The following is a 25,357-nucleotide window of genomic DNA, read 5'->3' as shown; positions in this document are numbered from 1 at the left end:
TCACCAGCAATTTCTTTAAATATTAATGGTGATTTTTGGAACTCCATCCTGCATGAGACTCCCTTAGGAAATTTATTTTTCCTTTCTAATATTGAAAAAACAATTAAAATGCATTTGAGATATTAAATAGGGAAATATTAAACAGATGGAGTTAGAAAATTGGCATTTAGGTTATCCACAGAGATTAAACTTATTAAAAGCCATAAAAAGGGTCTGGTTCAATGGTTACAAAGCTAGGAGCAAGATTTCAAAGGAGGTTTATTCTGAAATGTAAAAATAGAATAATTGTTATAATTTGAGCAACTTACCCTAGAGAGAATCGTCAGTATTAGAAGCATCAGGCTGTGTAACTGCTAAAACTACCACCTGAAGTGTATCTGCTATATGAAAACTATTTTATGAAACATAATATGTATGCTGTTCATTTTTAATGCCCAAGAGATCTTAGAACAATATTAAGAAAATTGCATTTTCAGTAAGTCAGATTAAAGATATTTTGAAATAGTATTTGTATACACTTACAAAAGAAAGCCCTTGTTAGTATTCCTTGGCCCAAGGCAAATGTTAACATATTCAGATCTGCATTCACTTGGAAATGTAACTGTGCATTGATCCATCTCTCTAGTATGTATATTGAAAAACAACAGCTAGTATCCAGCTCTGTCTATTTCAGCCATTAGGATGCCTGAAAAATATTCTTGAGAGATAGGGTGTTCTCCGAAACAGCATAGGAAATGGCACAGCTTGGAAATAATGCATTGCAAGTAATATAGTTACCTCTAACAAGTTACGTTTCTGGTAGCAAAGGTTAACAAAGGTACATTTTAAAAGTAATTTAACAAGTGGGACCCAAACCACTTGTGTTACTAGTAATGTTTTCTAGCTACTTTCTAAAAGTCATTTTAGGAGCATTTTGAGTTTTAAAAAAAACATTTAACTTCTGTGCCATTTTCTCATAAGTCCTGATTTTTTAAAAAAAAAGTCAGCTGAAAGTAGCAAAATAGCAATGGACAACACAATCATAGAATCATAGAGTTGGAAGAGACCTCATGCACCATCCAGTCCAATCACCTACCAAGAAGTAGGAAAATTGCATTCAAAGCAACCCCAACAGATGGCCATCCAGGCAGTTTAAAAGCCTCCAAAGAAAGAGCCTCCATCATTGTCTGGGGGCAGAGAGTTTCACTGTTGAACAACTCTCACATGAGGTTCTTCCTAATGTTTAAGTGGGATGTCCTTTCCTGTAGTTTGAAGCCATTGTTCCGCATCCTCCAGGGCAGCAGAAAACAAGCTTGCTCCCTCCTTCCTATGACTTTCCCTCACATACTTATACATAGCCATCACCATGTCTCCTCTCAGCCTTCTCTTCTGCAAGCTAAACATGCCCAACTCATTAAGCTATTCCTCCTAGGGCTTGTTCTCAGACCCTTGATCATTTTAGTCACCCTCCTCTGGACACATTCCAGCTTGCCAACATCTCCCTTCAATTGCAGAGTCCAGAATGGAACACGGTATTCCAGGTGTGGTCTGATCAAGACAGAATAGAGGGGTAGCATGGGTTCCCTGTATCTAGACACTATATTCCCATTTGTGCAGGCCAAAATCCCATGCTGCATGACAATGTTGGCTCATGTTTAAGTTGTCCACGATGACTCAAAGATCTTTTTCACACGTACTGCTGCTGAGCCAGGCATCCCTCATTCTGTATATTTGCATTTCATTTTTTTCTGCCTAAGTGGAGTATCTTGCATTTGTCTCTATTGAACTTCATTTTGTTGGTTTTGACCCATCTCTCTAATCTGTTAAGATTTTTTTTTTTTTTGAATTCTGCTGCTATCTTCTGGGGTATTGGCTATCCCTCCCAATTTGATGTCACATGCAAACTTTATGTTCATGCTTTCTAACCCTTCATCTACGTCATTAATAAAGAACGGAACCAGGCACAGAACAAAACCCTGCGGTACTCTACTCATCACAAGATGAAGAGGAAGCATTGATGAGCACCCTCGGAGTTTGTTCACTTAACCAGTTACAGATCCACCTTACTCTAATTTTGCCTAGCCCACATTTTACTAGTTTGTTTGCCAGAAGGTTCTGGAGGATTTTGTCGAAGACCTTACTGAAATCCAGATACACTACATCCATGACATTCCCTGCATCTACCCAGCTTGTAATTCTATCGAAAAAAAGAGATTCGATTAGTCTGGCATAACTTGTTTTTGAAAAAAATCTGTGTTGACTATTAGCGATGATTGCGTGTGTTTCTAAGTGTTTGCAGACCACTTTCTTAACAATTTTTTCCAGAATCTTGCCTGGTATCGATGTGAGGCTGACTAGATAGTAATTGTTTTGGGTCATCCTTTTTTCCCTTCTTGAAGATAGGGACTACATTTGCCCTCCTCCAATCTGCTGAGACATGTCCCATTCTCCAAAAACTCTCAAAGACAATTGCCAGTGGTTCCAAAATGACTTCCTCTAGTTCCTTCAATACTCTTGGATGTAGTTTATCAGGCTGTGGGGACTTGAATTCATTTAGTGTGTCCAAGTATTCTTGGATGACTTGTTTCCATATTTGCAGTTGAATTTTCCCCTATGCTTCATCCATTCAATGTTGCTGAGGTTGAGGATGGCTTTTTTGTGAGAAGACTGAGGCAAAGAAGGCATTAAGTAGTTCTGCCTTTTTCCTATCCCCTGTCAGCATTTCCCCATCTTCTTCTTGCAGAGGCCTTCTCACCTTCTTGTTCTTTTTTTTTTTTTACTGATGTAAGCAAAGAAGCCCTTTTCATTGTTTTTCATGTCCCTGGCAAGCCTGCTCTCATTTTGCACTTTAGCCTTGCAAACCTTTTCCCTACAGGAATTGGTTATTCATTTGAATTCTTCTTTGGTGATTTCTCCCCTTTTCCACTTATTGTGCATGTCTCTTTTGAGTCTTAGCCCAGTTAGAAATTCCTTGGACATCCATTCTGGCTTCTTTGCACTTGTCTTATTTTTTCTCTTTGCTGGCACTGTTTGCAATTGCACCATGAGTATGTCACACTAGTAAAGCAACATTACAATGAGTAAAAGCAATTAATTACTCTTTAAGTACTGTAATAACCAGAGTGAATGATGTTTTAGGAAGTAACTTTCTAAACTCTGGGAAATTGTGTGACATCCTACAGTGGCTCAAGACAGTGAACTTCTGCTGGTCCACTTCCACAAGGGGGGGGGGGTGTTTTCTAATAGCACAAAACCATTCTTAGATACAATCCAATATCTAGTAGTTAACATCAGGAAGCTATTGAACTATTCTGTATGACATTACAAAAACACATTACTCTATTTTTCAGAAAATATGTAAGACATTCAAGAGGTATTGTGTAGCAAATTCTTCAGCTGTGAAATCTCTCCTAATAGATAGTTTAAAAAATATTGTGTTTTTCTTTTCTGGAAACTGATTTATAGTCCAGTTAAGAGCACTCTGGGATATCAGATAAGACAATATATATCTTAGTTAGATGTTCCGCATTATCTCACGTATAGAAGTTTTTGAATTCTTTGTAATTTGCTATCTTCACTGAGTGCTGTGTATATGATTTATGGCCTCCTTCCCAGATTTTCCATCACTTAGGTCCTTTTGTTTCAAAGCAGAAAGTACCATCTGGCTACAAATTTCTGTTTTACAGTTTTGCAGCAGGCACCATGATCTCCACGCTGTTGTAAATAAATAATGAATGCCCTTTCTAAAAACTGGTGCTTTAGCACTAATCATAATTTTTTCTTGGCAAACTACATGCCTGATTTGTTGACATGCCTATTTATCAATAACCACAGATCTTAAGTTGGAATATTTCTTTTGACAGGAAAGGAATCATTTTGATAGATGTCAAAAAATACAACTGTCATGAAAAAATACTTGCAGACCATTCTGAATCATATCCCATAAATAACATATTGAATATCCAATTAATATTCCTATAATCTGTGTATTTTTTCACTTTTAATAGATTTTAGACCATTATTTTATCTGCAAAAAGGGAATGTGAGTAAATTGATAGTGTTTCTCCAGTATTGCCTCCAGTATAGAGTTAATATGATTTCATGGTTTTTCCATATGCATTGCATCAGTAAAGGTTTTCTTTTGCATAATACAAAACCATACTTTGGACATTCTAATAACCCTTGGCTTAAATTTTGGAATACAAGGCGTGATCTTTCTGAATACTGTTTATATGGATATCTTGGGAAAATATCTAGGAATATTGGCATTTCTTTTGATAAAGGAACCAAATTAGGTTACTTGTCAGCTTACTTATTGAATGCAAATAAATTCAACATGGTATGCTGTATTATATAAAGTGTTCAACATGAACTACATAGAGTTTTTTCAAATCTCTGTTGAGACAAAAACATATTAGATGCTAGATATTTTTCTCTAGAAATGAGTTTCTTCAAATTAATATTGTAAGGATAAAGCAAACCTGCCCTCGTGTGTATCAAACACCTTTCAAAGAAAAGCAGGTTACACACAGAGACCAGAATACACCCGAACTGTTATATAGCATGGTTCTATCATTAAACGGTAACACTACAGGATATTTCAGCAAATGTAATAAATGAAATGAACTAAAAGTAAAGTGAGCAGTGAACAGAAAAACTAAGTTGAATCTTTGTGGATTTCTTCTTTCCTTCTTTTAAGAAAATGGAGATAACCTAAAGGGAATGCAGAATAGGTTGCAAGATGCAGAGGAAAAAAATTCTGATCTCCTGAGAGCATTGAATGATACACTGGGAAAACTGTCAGCAATTCCTAATGGTAAGTAGAGTGGATTTGTGATTACAGTTTGTGAAAATCTGTGGTACAAACTGCTCCATAAACCCAGATATACTTTTCTCGATGACCCATCTGTTCATATTTATAGTATTGCTCCATTTTTACTATCCCTCATGGCATGGCTCTAACACAATAGATATCATGCTGTGAGTGAGTCATCATGTCTCTATGTACCCAGTTAGATTTGGATGTGCGACATCAAACATAGATTGATTCTTCAGGGGACATTTGTGCCAGACTTTGTTGTTGTTTTTAATTTGTTTAACTGGCTTAAATTTTGCATGCTTTTAATTTTAGCGATGTTTGATTTAGCTGTTGCAAGCCTCCTTGAGCCACTGGGAAAATAGTGGGGTATCATCATCATCATCATCATCATCATCATCATACTTTATTTATATCCCGCCCTATCTTCCTGAGGGAATTTGCAGCAGCTTACAGCAATGTGATTAATACCATAATAAACAATAATAAAACAAATAAACAATTTTAATTAAATAAATAGAAATAATAACACAACATTGATACAAAGTGAACCAAAACATATTAAATTAACATAACCATCATCTATAAATAAATAAGGTTTGCATTATATAAAAGCAATTAAAATATCTCACCACTGCTCTGGTTGATGGAACCAATGAACAAATAAATATACAAACAGCAACAACATAACCTCAAACTGAAAACAAACATGAAGTATTCTCCCTGAGACTAAAGGAAATGAATCTTCTTATTGTATTGATAACTGTCCTTCCTTGCTGTATTGTAGTGGTTTCATTTCTTTTATCTTAACCATACACAATTGATGTCCTTTTCCTTCAAGGGTGGTCTACTTGAAGGAAAGGAAATCCCATTTCATGGCTCAGGAATAAGTGTTAGCTCTTCAGCAAGTTCTTTCTTTTAGCTCTTTAAGAATGCTGGCATGCTATGTGCCACCAGAGAATGAATGCTTACTATTCATTTTTTCCTCTGGTCTGCCAGGAGCTGTCACTTTCATATCACCCTTAGAAGGCTAGTTCTAGAAGTTTTTTTAAAAAAAATTCAAGACAGCCTACTGTCTGCCAATCTATCATTTATGTAGTTCATTTCCCAATAGTACTTCTACTTGTTTCTAACTAAAGTAAGCAAATACTGAGGCAACACCAGTTATTCAGGGAAGAGACAATCTTGTTAGGCAAAGTTCATCATTTCTGCAAAAATATTAAAAATCTGTTTATGGAAGAGATTGAAATTGGCTGGCATGCTTTGTATCCAAAGGATGTAAAATTAGAAGCCAAGATCAGCTGCCAGTATTCTATTCATGTAATGTAAACTGGCATGACACCATAGGTATGTTGCCATATTTTAGAGTGGAAAGAGCAATTCTTTGTGGTGTAGGGGTGAAGAGAAACCAACAGAATTATACGAGGCTCTGATTCAACAAAGTTGCAATCTAATTAAACTAGCTCGCTAGCATCTGTGCTCTTTCTTTTGCCAGTGCAGGTGACAGAGTGATTTCAGGGTGATGGAGGCAGATGCTGTAAAAATTATGAAACCATGACAGAAGTTTGCTCACATGGAAATAATATATGCAAGTTTTAGAATGTGAAAGTTTAGATTTGAGTCTAATTAGTATGAATTTTCTGGCACACTAAGCAGTATGTGTTTATAATTTGTTAAATGTTACAGAACTGATAATGCAAGGTTCCAATCCACTGACAATTTCCCCTTCAATTAATAGTTAGCTGGACTTTCCTTAGTATCATTTGATGAAAACATTGAAATAGTGTGAGAACAAACTAGTCAATTTTGGCTCCATATTGGTCAAGCGGGTTTCATGATAATAAGATCAATTAACTCTATGATATATTGCCTTAGATTAAAGTCTATTCAATTATATAATTACATTTATAATTGAATAGACTTCCCTATTTAATGACTTGGACGTCTTGACAAGACCATGATATGTCCTTCCAAAATCAAAAGGTTTTATTGACAGAATTGTAACTAATAACCGATGCAGAAGTGGTTATCTTTGCATTTAATAACTTGGAAGTCAAATTATAGTAGGTCCATTAAATCAATGGAATTTACAGTGGGATATATGTGACTCATTTTTCAACCACTGGAATTTACCAACTGGATTTCATCATAGCATAGTAGACCTATGTTAGGTTGAACTATATTCCCACCTGATTTACTGAGCTCTGTATATGGCCACTCCTTGGTGTCTTGGGGTCAGGCAGAGTTACATAAGCATCTGGCTATATACCGATTGCTCAGACAGTGAAAAGGGAATATCAACCTTTTGGGCACCAAACTCAGGACACAGTACAGTTAAATGAACCATATATGTGTAATAGGATGCCAGGCATTACATGTTAAATCTCTCCCATGATTCTGATATTCTACTTCTTGCTTACAGATACAGCAGCCAAGGTACAAGCAGTCAAGGAGAAAGCTAGGCAAGCTAATGATACAGCAAATGATGTACTGGCTAGAATCAGAGATCTCAACAAGAATCTCCTAGGCTTAAAAGACAACTACCAGAAACTTGCTGATGATGCAGCCAAAACAAATGCTGTAGTGAAAGATCCAGCCAAAAACAGTAGGACTTTATTATATTTATTATCTAGCATTATTTCTTTTTCTGTTTTCATAGTCACCTGAAATTAACGAGTTTTGCCTTCATTTGAGAGAAATATTTTCTATACTACTGGAAGCTTGTTGACATTTTATATTTTTAGTTGATGCCTTCCAAGACATATTCCACATTTGCATCCACTTCTTAGCTATTTTTATACTTCAGATGGCACGTGCCAAGCAGTATGTTTTCAAGGATCCATTCTCTAGGTTCTTAAAATGCTTCAATTAATATGAATTTTTTTAGCTGAGAATGTTAATAATGGGAAAGTCCTTGAAAGATAATTCCCAGGACAGTGGAAATAATGGCAAGCTTTTGTAGTATGAACATTTCAACTTGGTCTATGAACTAACCTTTAAAGGGGAAACGTATGAGAGAGGAGTTTAATAAAACTGTCTTTTGCTTGTAGAAGATGTATTATAGCCTCTTGGGTAATACAGCTATGTTAAGAGCATATTTTATGCTGATACTTTAGTTATATTCATTGAGTATCACTGTGTTGAACTGAAGGAAAATTGAGTATGAATGTCTCTAGCACTGCTGTATGACCTTTCCCATTGCAATGGCACAGGAAAGTTAGCATCCATTTCCATTGGATATCTGTTATAAAAAGAAGCGAGGGGGATTAAGAATATTGATAGACCTTCAAAGCTATGATATACATGAGCTCTTAAATTCTAGAATAGCATTTTCCTGTTTAGTGTTTAGAAAACCTTTTTTCCTTTTCTGGCATATGTTAAGTGATATTATGCCTAAGACATAAAGTTTTTTCATTTTCTTGGAAAATCTGATTATGTGTGTTTGTGTGTGGGGAAGAAAGAGATGCTCTTTTTAAAAGAAGTTGGGGAGAAATACCGAAGAGTTATTAAATGTATGTACATTTTTAGATGAAGAAACTACACTGGCAAAATCTCCACAAAGCTCTGTTTGTTTGTTTATGTATGGGAATACTACTAATTTGGTTTAAGGTTTTTAATTTTTATGTGATGTAGTATGTTTCTCCTCTGATTTTGTTTGGTTTTGTTTATTCAATGGGGAGAACTCCAGCAGATACTGACCTTTGTATTAATATGGCCGTATCAGTTGGTCACCATAAATCAACCATAGGATAGTCAGCAGCACCTCTGCAGCAGTTAAACAGTGGCCCACCCAGAGTTTTAAACAACATGGTTTTGTTGAAGCTAAATATGAATGAGATAACTCAAAAATTAAAAGGGAATGGTGGAATTTGAATCAAGTGGGAAATAAGATAAAGAAGAACCAAAGAGCATGTAAAAAGGAGTAGTAAAAGGCTCATATTTGGTAGGATTTTTTACTAGGTGTGTGTCTGCCTTCAACTGGCTTATCAACTTGTAATGACCCCATGAATTCCATAGGATTTTCTCAGAAAATGAATACTCAGGGTTGATTTGCCCCTGAAATAAAGCACCTGGTATACTTTGGAATTTTCTCATTCAAGTGCTAACTTGCCTAGCTTTCAAGATCAGATAGGATCCACAATTCTATACACATCAGCCCAAGGTAAATCTCTCTGAATTCAGTAGGACTTATATTTAAAAATCTAGTGACTATCTGAGGTGTGTCAAATCACAAGTACCTATGTGCAAGGCAATGAATTCCAGTTTTATGTTCACTGATCCATTTGTTGTGTTAATGTTTGTCTTTCAAACTTACTGTCTTACACATTTCTTCTTCTTTTTTTAAAATCATCAAAACTTGCCTACAGGAATCAGTACGTATAAGGTTTTAATTTTATCACTCCCCCCCCCCCGCTCCTTTTTTTTTTTTTTGGCTTTTTCCTCTTTTATTCATTTTCTCAAACATACTTGCATAGCACTTATTTAAGATATTGCATTAAAATTGCTAACTATTTTGCTCTGGCCAATATCCCAGCAGTGTTACAACAAACACTCCCATTCAGACCAGCAACCTGTGAACAAATCTCAGCTCAGGGTAATTTCTGATGTTACATGTCCATGCCATATTCATGTATCATAATCACAGTTAAGAAATTAAATTAAAAATGGAAGAAGTCACTATTCATCATCTAATAGTGGAAGCTATCCATGTTCCAGCAAGGCAGATTCACAGCTACATCCCCCAATGTGACACAGGCACCTTTTGCACCATGAAGATACACAAACAGGAGTATAACATTACAATAAACATGGGACTAAAACAAAGATCAACAGATATCTTTTTTTTTCTCCTGTCTGGACCTGAGATGATTATATAAAATTCCTGCAATGTCAATAAGGATTTCGAAATACAGTATCAGTCACAATTTTGGTGCCTGATGACCTGTTGATGACAATAGTTTCACAGCTTCCAACAGAGGTTTTCCAAAATTCAGCAGTGTAGAAATTGTGAAGGGAATATGGTTATCTATCTATGTATCCATTCATTTATTTTTGTCCCTTGCCCTCTGTTTGGATATAACATATAAGAGCCCGAGTCTTTCAATTACATTGGCTGTTAGTATGAATGGGAAAGGCAGAATTGCTTGATCTTTTTGGTACTAATAAGGATTATTCTCCATGGCCTTTTAAAATTAGTAAAATTTATGTAGGTTGTGTCTTTTCAGTGATCAAGATGGCTGGGTGAAAATTCCATCTGAGCCTCTGAATGTGAGATGCCGGATGTGAAAAACAGGAGACAGCTGTTACCATTTCATTATCACATTGTGATTGTCTAGTAACTTCTGAATTTATTCAACAAGCCAGTGCTCATGAGATCAGATTATGCAGCATGTAAAATAATAGGAGTTCCACTGATAGACACCATATGGCTTCCTGTTCTTGATCTCCATGTGTTGAGCATAGAGATCTGAGCAGAGAAGACTATACTATACTTATCCATTTTGGCTTCCTTGTAATCATTAACTCATAGAGTTAGAAGGCCATCAACTCCAACTCCTTGCTCAGGTAATTTGTTTCATTGTTAACAGGTCTTATTGTCACAAACTACCTTCAAATGTCTAATTCAAATCTATCCTTTTATACCTTAAAACCAGCCCTTGTCTAAACCTCTGCGGTAGCAGAAAATAAACCTAGTCCCTCCTCTCTGGAACAGCATTCTAGTTATTTTAAAATGACAGTATGCCACCTTTTTATCTTCTTTTCACCAGGCTGAACATGCCAAATTTCCTCAATCCATAAACCTATTGTTTTAATGAGATAGGAGAACTATAGATATATAGATAAATAGATAGATACATGCATACACACATATACTTAGTCCTAAAACATGAAAATATTTTTCTTTATTGTTTGAATTTTATTTTGTAACTAAAATAATTGATTTTGGTGTTTTTTTTATCTAAGTACTATGAACTGCTGGCCAATGGTATAAAACATAGTCTGCTCCCTCCCACACAAGGCTGTTTCATATAACTCAACATTTAGGTCTTTTTTCTTAATCTCCATCTTTTAAGTATATCTCTTTAAGTGTAGTAAAAGTAGTTAAAATTAAATTACATTATAAAAGAGATGGTGTTTTCTTGTTATGTTGCTGTTGAGGTGTGACTCAATTATGCCTAAATTAATAGAAAATTAATTAATTACAAATAGCTAATTATTTTTAACTATTCAGAATATCAATATCAATGCAAGACTTAACAATCTCAAAATTTGTTTATGTCTCGCCACATTCAAACGTATAAGAGATTTTCAGCATTGTGAGCACTTCCGGTCGGCGGTAATGGCGGCAGGACGCAGGTAGCTCGAGCTCCAGGTCGTCTGCCTGCAACTCATAGTGTGTTGCTGGGTTGAGCTAGTCTCCCCTCCCTCTGTGGATGGATACAGAGGGGTACGCTAGAACCCGGTGGGTCCCAGCCAGGGGCTGTGGGTGCGCGAGCGACCACATGAGAAACGGACCATAGGGTCCGTACTAACTGCCAAACGCCAGCTACCGCTCTATCATTGAAGAATTTGAGAAGAAAGAAACTCGGGGCGAAGGTCCCAAAAGGAAGACGTTTGTTTCACTGTCGGAAAGGGGAACCCGAGGGTCTGAAAAAATAGAATTAGAGGACGCAAGCAAGCAACAAAAAAAAAAACACCAGAGAAACAGCCTGGACGGCTACAACACGGAGACGTGGCAGAAGCGGCTTGCGAAGAGCAGCGCTCGAGACATTGAGAGTGGTGGAAAGAGAGGAGAGTGCTCTGAAATCGGAGCCATCTCTACCAGATTACCTTCCCCCTTCTGACCTTTCCGAACTTGGGTATGACAACAATAACTTGGGTATGACAACAATAACTGAACTGAACTGAAACAGAACTAGAACAGAACAAGAAATATAACAACAGAACAATCTACCCTGCAATTCGGACATTTAGATACCTGCATATCTGGATTTTTGGATAATCGGTCATTAAAGGTTTTAGAGATCCTATAGACGGACCTGACTATTTCCGGAACAGCTGAGTAACACCTAGCCAAATATTGGGACCAAGCAGTTGAATATTCAAGAAATACGGGAGTAACTAAGTAAACCTTGGAAGCCTTGGAAATCAAAACCTGGAGGGACCTTGAAGGACCTTGAGGAGACGCGGAAACGCTGAGCCGCCACGCGGAGGAGGTAGCCACACGAGGAGACCTCCCGAACCCTCTTCGACTCGCGAGGAGCCCAACAGAGGCCCTTGCAGGAGGAGGAGGAGAGGGGGGAGGAGCCAAGGAGGAGTCAAGCGCCAATCGGAGCAAAGGCGGAGGAGGAAGAGGGAACGAGGCAGCGGAAGCCACGCAGAGACACGAGCCACGCAGCTACGCAGGGACGCAAGACGTAATCGACGCAGCGCAATCGACGCAGGGTGGCGTAAGCGACGAGAGCGCAGGGCAGAAGGAAGAACCAGGAAGAAGGACAACAAATAGAAAGGCAGAAAGCGGGAACTTAGGTAGTGGAGTAACCGGAACTGACGGGAACCCTGCCGAGACTCAGCCGAGGACGCCAGAAAGGAGTCAGAAGGACCAGCGGAACGGGTAGAGAGCGGCAAGCGGCAAAGGGTATTGAACTGACTGTTTTCTTTTTCTAATTGAATATCATTGTATAACAGCATAACAATATCATATGGGGACAAGAAGTGTCAACTCGGGGAAAGAGCAAAAAGGGAGGGGGTCTGAAGGGCCTGGAGGGTCAGGGCCTGAGTTGGAAGGTCTGAAAAACTAGATAAAGCTGACGAAAAGATAAGAGAATATAGAGACTAAGGAGGACAAGAGGATTAGAATAAGGTGCAAGGTAATAGAAAAGACAAGAGAAGGCGGGTCAAAGAGACACTAGAACCCTCCCCCCCTCCCAGGGCGTAAAGCCCTAAGGGGGGCAGAACACACTATTAGTGCCTAGGATAAATGACAACAAGGAGGAGTGGTCTACAGATATTTGTAAACCAAAATAATGACCTCACAAAAAGCTAAAATGGAGAAAGAAATAAAAGAAATTAAAGACCTTAAAAGTACAGGAAGAAGAGGTTCGGGTCAGGAAGAGGTAAACATGAAAGACATATGGAAAGAGCTACAGAAAATCACAGAGAAAATAACGGAAAACCAAGAAGCAAACCAAAAAGAACTTAAGACAATAACAGAGAGACAATTAAAACACCAAACACAACTGGATATGATAAGGAAAGAACTTAAAGAAGATATTGGCCAAATGAAAAAAGAACTAGTGGAAGCCTGCAGTGAAATCAAAACACTAAAAACAGAAAATAACAACCTAGGGAAAGCTCAGAAAAAAATTCAAAGCAACATAAAAGCCATCTCCAGCCAAAACGAAAAACTGGAAAAGGAAATTGAGAGACTACAGCAAAATGAGTTAGAAAACCTTCTTAGATTTAGAAATCTACAAGAAGAACCAGAAGAGGACATAAGACCAAAAATGACCAGCATCCTGGCGAAACTGCTAAATATACAAGAAGAGACGATGGGGAAAGAGATGGACCGAATCTATAGGGTTCAGTCCAGCTATGCCAAACAAAATAAACTAGCCAGGGACACAATAGTGTGCTTCACCCGTAAATGCACAAGAGATGAGGTCCTGAGGCAGGCAAACAAGACCCCAATAATACTAGAAGGGAAGAAGATCATTGTATTAAAGGAAATCCCACAATCAATACTGAACCGTAGAAAGAAATACCTATTCCTGACCCAAGAACTAACAAAATCAAAGATAAGATTTAGATGGGAGAGAATAGAAGGCCTGATGGTCACCTATAGGGAGAGAAAATATTGGATCAAAAGTGAGGACCAAGCTAACGAACTCTATGATAAGATCAGGAAGGAACAAGGTGGGGAACCCCAAGAAATCCTAGAAAAGAAGGGCAAAGCAAATAAAAGAGCAAGACCACCATCCACAGACGACGAGGAACATAGACCGACTCATACACCAGCACATGGGGAAGGTAGAGAGGTAGGAGAACTTGAGGAGGACGATAGAGAGGTAGATAAAAATAACGATGATGTATAAACAAGACTTAAAAATATATTCTTTAAATGTAAATGGCCTCAACTGTCCTAATAAAAGAAGGAAAATTTTTGACCAAATAAATAAAGAAAAATGCCAAATAGTAGCCTTACAAGAGACTCATATCTCGCACAAACACGTAACACTTCTAGTTCAGAAAAAAAATGGGTAAAAAATACTACTCATCGCACGAAACTAAAACAAGGGGGGTAGTATTATACGTCAAGGGGGAAATTGCAGCAGAACTATCATTTAAAGATAAAGAAGGAAGAGTTGTCGCAATAAAGATAGACATAGAGGGGAAAAAAACATTGATCTGCAATATTTATGCCCCCAATGGGCCTAAAACTAAATTTATAGAATACCTAAAGGAAAACATCCAAAAAACTGAACACGACAATTTAATAATTGTGGGGGACTATAATGGTGTTCTGGACAAAGAATTAGATAAGAACACAACCAAAAGCAAGTGTAAAAGAACACACAACCCTCTTCTTCCCAAAACCTTCCGAAACTTTAAAACAGAATTTGACCTCCAAGACGCTTGGAGACACTGCTACCCAAAAGACAAGGATTATACATTTTACTCTGCACGCCATAAAACATGGAGCAGAATCGACATGATCTGGCTCTCAAATACATTATCCACAAAAATACAAAAGATTAAAATTAAGGCAAGAGACATCTCGGATCATTGCCCAATAATACTAGTACTGTCCCAAAAACCAGGCCACCGAAAGTGGCGATTTAATGAAAATGTATTAAAAACTGAGGAAGATATCAATATGAACAGAGATTTGTTAAAAAACTTTTATGCGATCAATGACACAGAAGACGTTTCCCCACAAATAATATGGGACACAATGAAGGCGGTTATGCGAGGCAATCTAATAAAGCAAAATGCTTTTAGAAATAAACAAAGAAATAGGGAACTAAAGGAAATTGAACATCAGATAGAAGAAAATGAAAAGGAGCTAAAGAAAAAACCGAAGAACCAATCTCCCCTAAAAAAATTGAAAATACTGAAAAGTAGAAAACACCAAATGGAATTGGAACAAATAGCTAAAAAATATAAATACATTAGACAAAAAGAATTTGAAGAAGCAAACAAACCGGGAAAATGGATGGCCAGGATGATAAGGAAAAAGAAACAGAGTCGCTGTATAACAAGAATTAAAAAAGGAGAATCCTACCTTACATCGGATAAGGAAATTCAAGAGGAATTCAAGAAATACTATGAACAAATATACACAAAGGAAGATATACCCGAAGAAAAAATCACCCAGTACATATCCAGACTAAAACTAGAAAAAATAACTGAAACTCAAAGAGAACATCTTAATAGAGAAATAACATCACAGGAAATATGGGATGCCATTGCAAGTCTAAACTCAAGTAAGGCACCTGGCCCAGATGGGTATTCCGCAGCCTTCTATAAAACAATGAAAGAAGAACTCACTCCCTTTCTAAGAAAAATAATGAACCTAGCACTGCAAGAGGGGAGAATACCAGATACATGGAAAGAAGCAGACATAGTATTAATTGGCAAAGAAAATTCGGACCTACAAGAAATGAACAACTACAGACCAATTTCCCTATTAAACACCGATTACAAAATCTACACAAACATTCTAGCAAAAAGACTCAAAAGTTTCCTAAAGAACTGGATTGGGGACGACCAAGCAGGATTTTTACCACAAAGGGGCGTAAAGGACAACATAAGATCAATCATAAATACCGTAGAGTATTATGATATAAATATTCAGAAAGAAGTAGCCTGGCTTTCCTTGGATGCGGAGAAAGCCTTCGATAGGCTACACTGGAATTTCTTCAAGACAATATTACAAGAGTTAGACATAGGCTTTTCCTTCCAAAACGCAATTCAGGCAATATATAAAGAACAAACAGCAAGGCTACAAATTAACAATCAGAGGACTGAAAGATTTTCCATCACCAGGGGCGCCAGACAGGGATGCCCTCTCTCCCCACTCCTGTTTATTCTATCACTAGAAACTTTATTGAGAACGATAAGGGGGGACAAAGAACTTGTAGGTCTGAAGGTTGCAAACCAAGAGTACAAGACAAAGGCGTTTGCAGATGATGTCATCTGCATAATTGAGGATCCCATCAAGAGTGTGCAAAAATGGTTAAATAAAGTAGAAGAGTTCGGAGCAGTGGCGGGCTTCAAACTAAACAAGAACAAAACAACGATCCTAACAAAGAACATGTCCAGGCACAAACAAGAAGAGTTGAATAAAATTACTGGATTTAAAATCTGCAACAAAATCAAATACCTTGGCATTTGGCTAACAGCCAAAAATTTACAGCTATTTAAAAACAACTATGAAATAGTATGGTCCAAAATAAAAAATGACCTAGTAAACTGGAAACACTTAAAGCTCTCCCTGTTAGGGAGAATATCCCTAATAAAAATGAGTGTCCTACCGAGGTTCCTGTATTTATTCCAAAATCTCCCCATCATAAGGAACGTAAGAGTCTTCGCACAATGGAATAAGGAAATTAAAAAATTCCTATGGAACGGAAAGAAACCAAGAATGAAACATAAGATCATGGTGGACAAAATAGATAGAGGAGGTTTTGGACTCCCAGACCTCAGAACCTACTTCGAAGCTTGCGCACTGGCATGGATTAGGGAATGGGCCCTTCTGAAGAACGAAAGAACATTAACACTGGAGGGCTTCAACCTGAGAGTAGGTTGGCACTACTATATGTGGTACGGGAAATCCAACGCGGAAAAAAATTTCAGAAACCACTTCGTAAGATCAGCGTTGTTAAAGGTCTGGGACAAATACAGAAAATATTTCTATACGAAAACTCCATTATGGCTCTCGCCGATCGAAGCCAAACAAAGAAGACTGCTAGGTTGGAACAAATGGCCGAGATATAAAGATCTACTCGAGAAAAACAACACTAACAATACCTGGTCTCTGAAATCCCAGGAAAGCATATCAAAAGACTTCAACAATCTCACCTGGCTACAATACTATCAGATAGGAGAGAGTTTCAAACAGGACCAAAGAAACGGATTCGAAGAAAAGGAAACTGCATGGGACAAAGTCCTAAAATTAGACAAAAAAATCATAGCCAAAATCTATAACCAACTATTGGAATGGGGCACAGAGATGGAAGAGGTCAAGCACTGTATGATTCTATGGGCAAGAAACCTAGGAAGGAAGATAAAATTACAAGAGTGGCAATGCATTTGGAAGAAGAAGCTAAGATACACCTATTCGATTACACTTAAGGAAAATTGGCTCAAAACTTTCCATAGGTGGTACCTAACTCCATCCAAGCTGAGTCTGATGTACAAGAACTACCAGAACACGTGCTGGAAATGTAAAAAGATGACGGGCACCTACTTCCACCAGTGGTGGTCCTGCCCAATCTCACAGAAATTCTGGAAAAACATACAAGAAGAGACTCAGAAAATTATAAAAAAGAACATCCCGTGCAAGCCCGATTACTTTCTATTAGGTCTCACCGACGAAAGCCTAAAGCTGGACAGCAATGAAGATATCATCTTTACGTATATAACAACAGCGGCCCGTATGGTCTTTGCGAAAAAATGGAAAGAAGAACATACCCCATCCGTGGAACAATGGCTTGACAAACTAACAGACATTAGAGATATGGATAGATTAACCTACCACCTAAAATGTATTTCTGGTAAACCAATGAAACAAACGGATTGGTCAGAAGTAGACGAATATGTAAAGATGAGAGCTGAAGGGAGCCTTGCTCAGGGAACATAGAGAAAATAATGACCGAAAAAACACCTACCATACAAACAACCAGACCAGAGAAGCTATACCTCGAATTCGAGGAAAAATAGACCAGGCAACACTATAGGGAATTATTCCGACAGGAAACAAATTGGAAGTCTTTTTAATTTGTATGTATTTACACTTTGTACTTTGTCTGAAAATCTTTCTGTATGAATGGAGGGAGATGTGTGGGGGGGGGGATATGTGTGTTTGAAGGGGGGAATTAGACATGTGTCGTAGAAGGGGAGGGAGGGGAAGGGCTCTCCCGTGGTACCAACTACTAATGTCGGTATAACATTCCTGCCGATACGGGAGATTTATATGTCTATCTGTCTATAAATTTGTTAAAACTTAATAAAGAGCATTGCTACGAAAGAGATTTTCAGCATTGTAAACAACCTTTTTGATTTTCAGGAATTTTTGTACAAAAATCAAAACTATTCATGCAAAAGCTGACGTCTTTTTCCAAAAACAATAATTTTTTTCTTATGTTGCACTGTGTCCTATGCAAAACATTTTTCTTGCATATATTCTTATAATATTTTCATTTCATAATTAAAAAAATGGAAATCTGAAGAAATTCACATTAGTTGCCCATTTTTAAATATGTATATTGAAACAACTTTTCTTACTAAAAGTGAGAAATTTTTAGATGTTCTTTTCATCTTTAGTTACTGGTGATTTCCAAATTCTGCTAAGGAAAATATTGCTCCGCTATCATCGTTTAACATCTGGCATGCATATCACACTCAGTCACTCTTATGTTGTTTATTGATTGATTGATTGATTGATTTAAAATATTTATAACCCCATACAGGACAGCTTATAATAAAATCAGTTTAGATCATTTAATATTAGAATACTAATAACTTAAGCAACAAAATAACAGAAACTGTAAAAACATATCAAACAATTCCACAATTTAAGAAGTCAGAAGATTCTAAAACCATGTATGTACGGTCTTTCCACATAATACATGATCCCATTGTATATGGGTTCAGTCATACAGCTCTGTAGGCAAAGATGAGGGCAGCAGGGGATGACATTGCTCACAAACTCCTGAAAGCAGCCCCTTCTCCAGGTGCCAGATCTGACTGGTAGCCCTTTATGCCCCTCTCTCAGCATAGGAAGGAGATAAACTCCTATCTCAGCAGATAGAAAGGCTCTGCCCAACTTACCAGGTGGCGAGATTTCAGTGGAGGGCACCCTCCCACATTCTATTGCTCTGTGTGTGTGTGTCATAATTGGGTTGCTAGCGGGAGGCAGTACTCACGCATGCCCACACAAATAACGGAAACCAGGCTATGCAGAGCAACACACCTCTCCTCACTAACACTCCTTCCTTGGCTGAGAGAAGTATATGGCTCCATATCATCAGGCTTCCGGATGGATTTTGCAAACAGGGAGAGAGAGGGCTGCTTCTGGGAACTCTGTGTGGTCAGTCTGCACTCAGCATGTAAGCCTTCCCTTTAGATATTCTTCCCTCTGTGGGGCAGCAGGTTAGTGAGGGACAGCCATATTTTGACTATTTGATATTTTAAGCTTTCAGTGGCATGTTGGACTATGGCCAAAACTTGACTGGTGAAATCTCTCCCTATAAAATGTTGTCTAGATTTTATGTTTAAAAAAACATATTGCAAGTAATATGTAGGCATGACTGTACACAGATTTTACATTCAGTCACTACTACACTACATTCAGTTGAAAAGTGAAGTTTTTACTTGGGATCGGAATGACTGCAAAGTCATTACTTATCTCACTTCCAAAGGGTGGTTATTTCACAACCAGGGGACCACACTGGAGAAGGCCATCTCCCACACTATATTCCTCCCAACACATTATCATTGCTGTGCTTTAGTTGGATTTTTTTTTATATATAAGGCCATTCTTTTCTTTTTTTCTAATTTGAAACTGCAAAACTAATCAGTGCTATTTTTAATTCAAATACTTTGAATAAGATGCATGTAAGAAATAAACACCTGCACTCTTAACCTTCAACTTTCTGACCTCTGGTCTTTTCACATTACAGAATAACTGAAATAACTTCAAACAAACCTATAACTTCACACATAGAACATTCTTTTAATCTTTCTCTTGCTCCTGTTTTGTCTCTAAACCAATGATTGTTTCAATCATTCTACATCCTTTCAAAATAAACTAGCAACAGAAGTCCAAGTTAGATAGCAATCTGCATTTAATAAAACATGGTTTATTGATCTGGCCATCATGCACTCCTCATCATCTTGTCCCTCCTTTCTCACACTGCTTTTTGGCACTTGTGGTATGTTTACTTTAAGCTACAGCCTACTGTTACATCTGAATTAGGAAACAGTGGTTTAATCATGCACTCAGAACCACACCAAAAGAAGGAGGTTCTTGTACAGTCATCAGAATCCCAAATGAAATCATTGACTCCTCTTACAGATGTAATGGAAAACTGGTTTCACACAACATGGTAAAGACCTTTGGATTAAGAAGTGGAAAGGGGAAGAAAATGTGGGCATGACATTCATCCCTGGATTAGAAGCCATCTGCACATAGCAGTCTCAGTTTTACTAATGATGTTTTAAACTCCTGTTAAATCTTCCATGTTGTTGTTTTTATTGTACAAAGTTGCTGATGCAGATGACACAGTAAGAAACCTGGAAAAAGAGGCAGATCGGCTGATGGATAAGCTCAAACCAATCAAACAACTTCAAGACAACCTGGGGAAAAACATCTCTCACATTAAAGACCTAATAAATCAAGCCAGGAAGCAAGCCAATTCTGTAAGCCCTTCTGTCTTAATAGCTTATGCTGCTTCTTTAACCATTCTATTCTATTCTGTCCATAAAAATATACCAGGAAGAATATATAAGGTTGAAGATTGCACTTTTGCTGAGAAGTGAGTCTTAGAAAACCAGGTGGATATGAATAACACGTTGGAATGAATGGGAATTATTTTTGTGTCAAGAAGGGCATGAAAAGAGCACAATATTTAAATTTATGCATCCTCATCTTCCCCTATGAACTTGTCCTGGCCTTAGGATCTGCTGGGGAGGCCCTCCTAAAGGTCCCACCACCATTCCAAGTGTGGTTGGTGGGGACAAAGGATAGGGCCTTCTCAGTAGTGCCCCCCTCTGGCTTTGGAACACCCTCCCCAGGGGGATTAGGCAAGTACCCACACTCATATTTTTTTAAACAGGCTTTCAACAATGGCAAAATGTAAAAATACCAAATAATAATCAATCGGATTTTATGGCTTATTGTACCATAGCAATACCTGGGATTTTTTAAATGTTATTCAAAGTGCTTTTATATAATAATGATTTATTGATTGTTGTTATTTTGCATTCATTTTTTGTTTTATCTTAATTTGATATGTTATGTTTTTTGTCTATATAATACATTTTCTTTCATGGTTGTAAGCCACTCCGAGCACCTTTTTGGGAGATGGGGTGGGGCATCAATAAAGTATTATTATTATTATTATTATTATTATTATTATTATTATTTCTACTTCTACTACTACTACTACTACTACTACTACTATATTGACATGGAATGGAACCATGGCATCAGTCCTACTATCACATATTTCTATAGACACATGTATAATAGAAAGTGCCCTAGGAAAGGAAGTTTTCTTCACTATCCTGCTTTTTATTTTTACATAAAAATTAAAAATACAATGACATGAACAATCTTGACAAACATTAATAAACATAATTAAGTACTTTCTCAAAAATATCAAATAGACGCTTGATCCAGACCTCACTTTTGGACACTTGTTAAGTTTTGTTACCATCAAGCATAGCTATTGTATAAGGAATCTGATAACACCTTTGCAGAATTGCCAAGAATATTAAGTGGAATCGCTTTCTCATTTTCGTGATTTTCTTCACCTCGTGTCCTTAGGTTAAGAGCATCATTTTCTAGCCTCATTACAGAGTCCCGATTCTGTCTTTCCAATGTAATTACATTTTAAACTCAGGGATCAGCTGGTAACGCTAAACTTCTTTGCCATATGACCCGCAAGAATCTGTAAAGTAAATCCCTAGAGATGAATGTTCAGCAAGCTACTGTTTAATTTAAGTCCAAAAGTCAAAGCATCAAGCTGCCTCTAGGAGAAATACAAAAAGGAATGCATGCATTATAACAATGATAAAATATCTTGTTTATTTTTAAAATTACACAGCATACATTGGGAAAAAACAAAAAAATCACTTCTGAGATAATTTTCTTTTATAGATTTTAAAGCAGTTTTATTAACATTTACTAAATCTCTGAGAAGAAATGTCTGAATTGTTTTCCACTCATACTGGATGACAAAGTCAGTACTGATGGAAATTCAATAATTCATCCCCAGTGGCAACACTTTGTTCAGATTAAAAGGTTCAAAATACATGTGTCTTTTAGGGATAAATATGCCCAGGGTTGCAATTTGCATCTTTTTTTGTATCCTGTAACATTCTGTCTCGTTCCCTACTTTATAGTGATGCATGAAAACCCGTTGTTTAATATCAGTCTAGCACAGTGGTTCTCAATCTTCCTAATGCCACAACCCCCTAATACAGTTCCTCATGTTGTGGTGACCCCCAACCATAAAATGATTATTGTTGCTACTTCATAACTGTAATTTTGCTACTGTTATGAATCTTAATGTAAATATCTGATATGCAGGATGTATTTTCATTCACTGGACCAAATTTGGCACAAATACCCAATATGCCCAAATTTGAATACTGGTGGGGTGGGGATTGATTTTGTCATTTGGGAGTTGTAGTTACTGTCATTTATAGTTATCCTACAATCAAAGAGCACTGTGCACTCCACCAACGATGGAATTGAACCAAACTTGAAACATAGAACTCCCATGACCAACAGAAAATACTAGAAGGGTTTGGTGGACATTGACCTTGAGTTTTGGAGTTGCAGTTCACCTACATCCCGAGAGCACTGTGGACTCAAACAGTGATGGATCTGGAGCAAACTTGGCACAAATATTCAATATGCCGAAATGTGAACACTGGTGGAGTTAAGGGGGGGGGGGGATAGACCTTGACATTTGGGAGCTGTAGTTGCTGAGATTTATAGTTCACCTGCAATCAAAGAGCATTCTGAACCCCAATGAAAGAATTGGGCCAAACTTCCCACACAGCCCCCATGATCAACAGAAAATACTGTATTTTCTGATGATCTTTGGTGACCTATCTGACACCCCCTCACAACCTCCATAGGAGTTCTGACCCCCAGGTTGAGAAACGCTGGTCTAGCAGGTCAGTTGAAGAAGTAGATTGATACTGCCAGTTTTGCTGACATAATTGTTCCTGCCAACTAATTCTCAACCCAGACAATCAAGTAAAATTCCTTACTTTTTGCTTATTTCCATAACAAGATTCTGCAATCCCAATGAAACAGGGCTTCATAGAAATGTTATTTGTTGATTCTTTTATTATGTGCATATAAATGCCATAGTTTTCTTATATAAAAGCAATAATATTGTAAAAAGAGCAATGTGAACATTTAATGAGTATTAGATAATTAGTTTTAAGTGTTCAAAAAATCCACTGAGACAGAACTAAAAACAACTAACACTAGAACTAAAATACATGGAAGGTTTTCAGGAAAGGTACACAGAAGAATGCCTTCTGAATAAAGGGAACACATGGACCACAAGTTCCACATGGGCCGTATACTTGTTTTTCTTGGTCAATTCATTAGTCACTTACTTCTGAATACATACAGCAACAGAGTTTTCATAGCTGATCTTTGACCATTTTCACATATTCAAAGTATTGCAATTTAGCAAAATAACTGCATTAAACAGTCCATGCAGAATGTCAAATAAGAATGCCATAGCTTGGAATGCAAAAAAAAAAAAAAGCATTTTTGAAAGTATATTGTTATTTATCCAACATGTTTAGATTTAAGGAAGCATGAAATGGAAAGGATCTCTGCAGGAATGTATGGAGTTTGTTTGGCAGTATTTAAAGTTTTTATCACCAGTAATATTTGTATCACCCATTGTTGTTTTCCTCCTGTCTCCATTTTATGCACAATGAAGATTAAAGTATCTGTGGCTTCTGGAGGCAACTGCATTCGCACATACAGACCAGAAATAAAGAAGGGAAGCTACAACACTGTCATTCTCAATGTAAAGACGACAACGCCTGACAATCTGCTTTTTTATCTTGGAAGTAACAGATTTGTAAGTCATTATGAAAAATTTACAGTCAGTTCAAAACTATTTGATGATATATTTAAGACGGGAATAAAAAAGCAGTTTTGGTTCTTTGGCTCAGAAGGGGAAGATGAGGAGGGTGGAGAGAATCAAGCTATACATCTGTGCTCTGCTTGCTACCGCTGTTGCTGTCGACACTGAGGACTTCACCAACGCACACACCCCTCACCTTGGAAAATCATAGCCCTTGAAGGTTTACCCATGAGACACAACTAAACATTGCTTATCACAAATATTTATAGGTCCCAAATCATTATGCAGCTTAAAAAGTCCAGGCTTCCAAACCTTTGATCATTCACAGGATCAGGATAGTGATAAAGTCTTACAAGATTATCCCCTGCGGGACTAGCAGTATAGGTTGCAACAGGAGGGTCAATGTCATCAGGATTAGGATGCCTCTATTCTTAGGTTTTATTATAGTCAGTGAAGGAGGGTGAGTTAGTGAAGATTCAGGCCCAACAGAACCACTCTCCACAATTGAGGTAGGACAAAAGCTTATAGCCTCTTCCCAGGGTATGTTCGACCAACTCCCTTCCTGACTGTGCTACAGGTCTTTCTGGGGATTGTATATAGCAGGGGTCCTCAAACTTTTTAAACAGAGGGCCAGGTCACAGTCCCTCAAACTGTTGGAGGGCCTGATTATAATTTGAAAAAAGCATGAATGAATTCCTATGCACACTTCACATATCTTATTTATAGTGCAAAAAACACTTCAAAACCTTACAATAATTAAAATGAAGAACAATTTTAACAAATATAAATTTATTTGTATTTCAATGGGAAGTGTGGGCCTGCTTTGGCTGATGAGATAGGATTGTTGTTGTTGTGTGCTTTCAAGTCGTTTCAGACTTAGATTGACTCTGAGCGAGTGTCGGGTAAATGACCTTGTAGGGCCTTATTTGGCCCCCGGGCCATAGTTTGAGGACCCCTGGTATATAGGATCCACCTAGTACAAAGAGGAGTCTCACCCAGCTCTTTAGGCTGAAGGAGGTAGACAAGCTAAAGCTCATGAGGTTAGAAGCCAGACCCTTAGAGGAGCCTGGTGAAGAGCTCTTCCTCAGTTTCCTCTCCCTAAGAAAGTCTTGTTCATCTACCCTTACATTTTTCTGTGGTAGTCTTTCAATGCTGGGACAAGATCAACACACTTTAACTACTTCCTCCAGTCTACTCGCTTTCCCTGGCTACAGCCCCAGCTTTTGTATTTGTGTTGCCCTTGACTGCTGAAGCTCTAGCATCTCCATGTTGCTGAATCAACTGCATGGCTGTCAGCATTCTTCTCACCACTTCCCAGCTGAGATTCTCCCAAGTTTGACAGAAGCACCAGGAGAGGAAGATGGTAGCACAGTAATGAACCCACACTATAGGCATGTCTCCCCTAGCTGTATCTTCTGCAGCAGTGCACCAGTTCCAAGGGAGTAGCCAGCTGCTTTCACTGAGAGACTCTCCAAGACCCCAGTGTGGT

General features: G+C 37.7%; 1 protein-coding gene across 6 annotated transcripts in view; it reads left to right on the top strand.

Moving 5' to 3' along the window:
• The window catches only part of LAMA2 (laminin subunit alpha 2), a 557,898-nt gene that overhangs the window by 462,894 nt on the left and 69,647 nt on the right, over positions 1–25,357 (top strand). For all 6 annotated transcript variants that reach the window (XM_060753336.2, XM_060753340.2, XM_060753339.2 and 3 more), the window contains 4 exons: positions 4,679–4,795; positions 7,218–7,400; positions 20,286–20,440; positions 23,719–23,862. In XM_060753336.2, the coding sequence (XP_060609319.2) occupies positions 4,679–4,795; positions 7,218–7,400; positions 20,286–20,440; positions 23,719–23,862 (599 nt within the window). The remainder of the gene's footprint in view (positions 1–4,678; positions 4,796–7,217; positions 7,401–20,285; positions 20,441–23,718; positions 23,863–25,357) is intronic.

This window comes from Anolis sagrei, chromosome 1, assembly GCF_037176765.1.
Source record: "Anolis sagrei isolate rAnoSag1 chromosome 1, rAnoSag1.mat, whole genome shotgun sequence".
NCBI lineage: Eukaryota > Metazoa > Chordata > Lepidosauria > Squamata > Dactyloidae > Anolis > Anolis sagrei.
The sequence above is the reverse complement of the archived record's forward strand: the minus strand, read 5'-3'. Positions and strand labels throughout refer to the sequence as shown.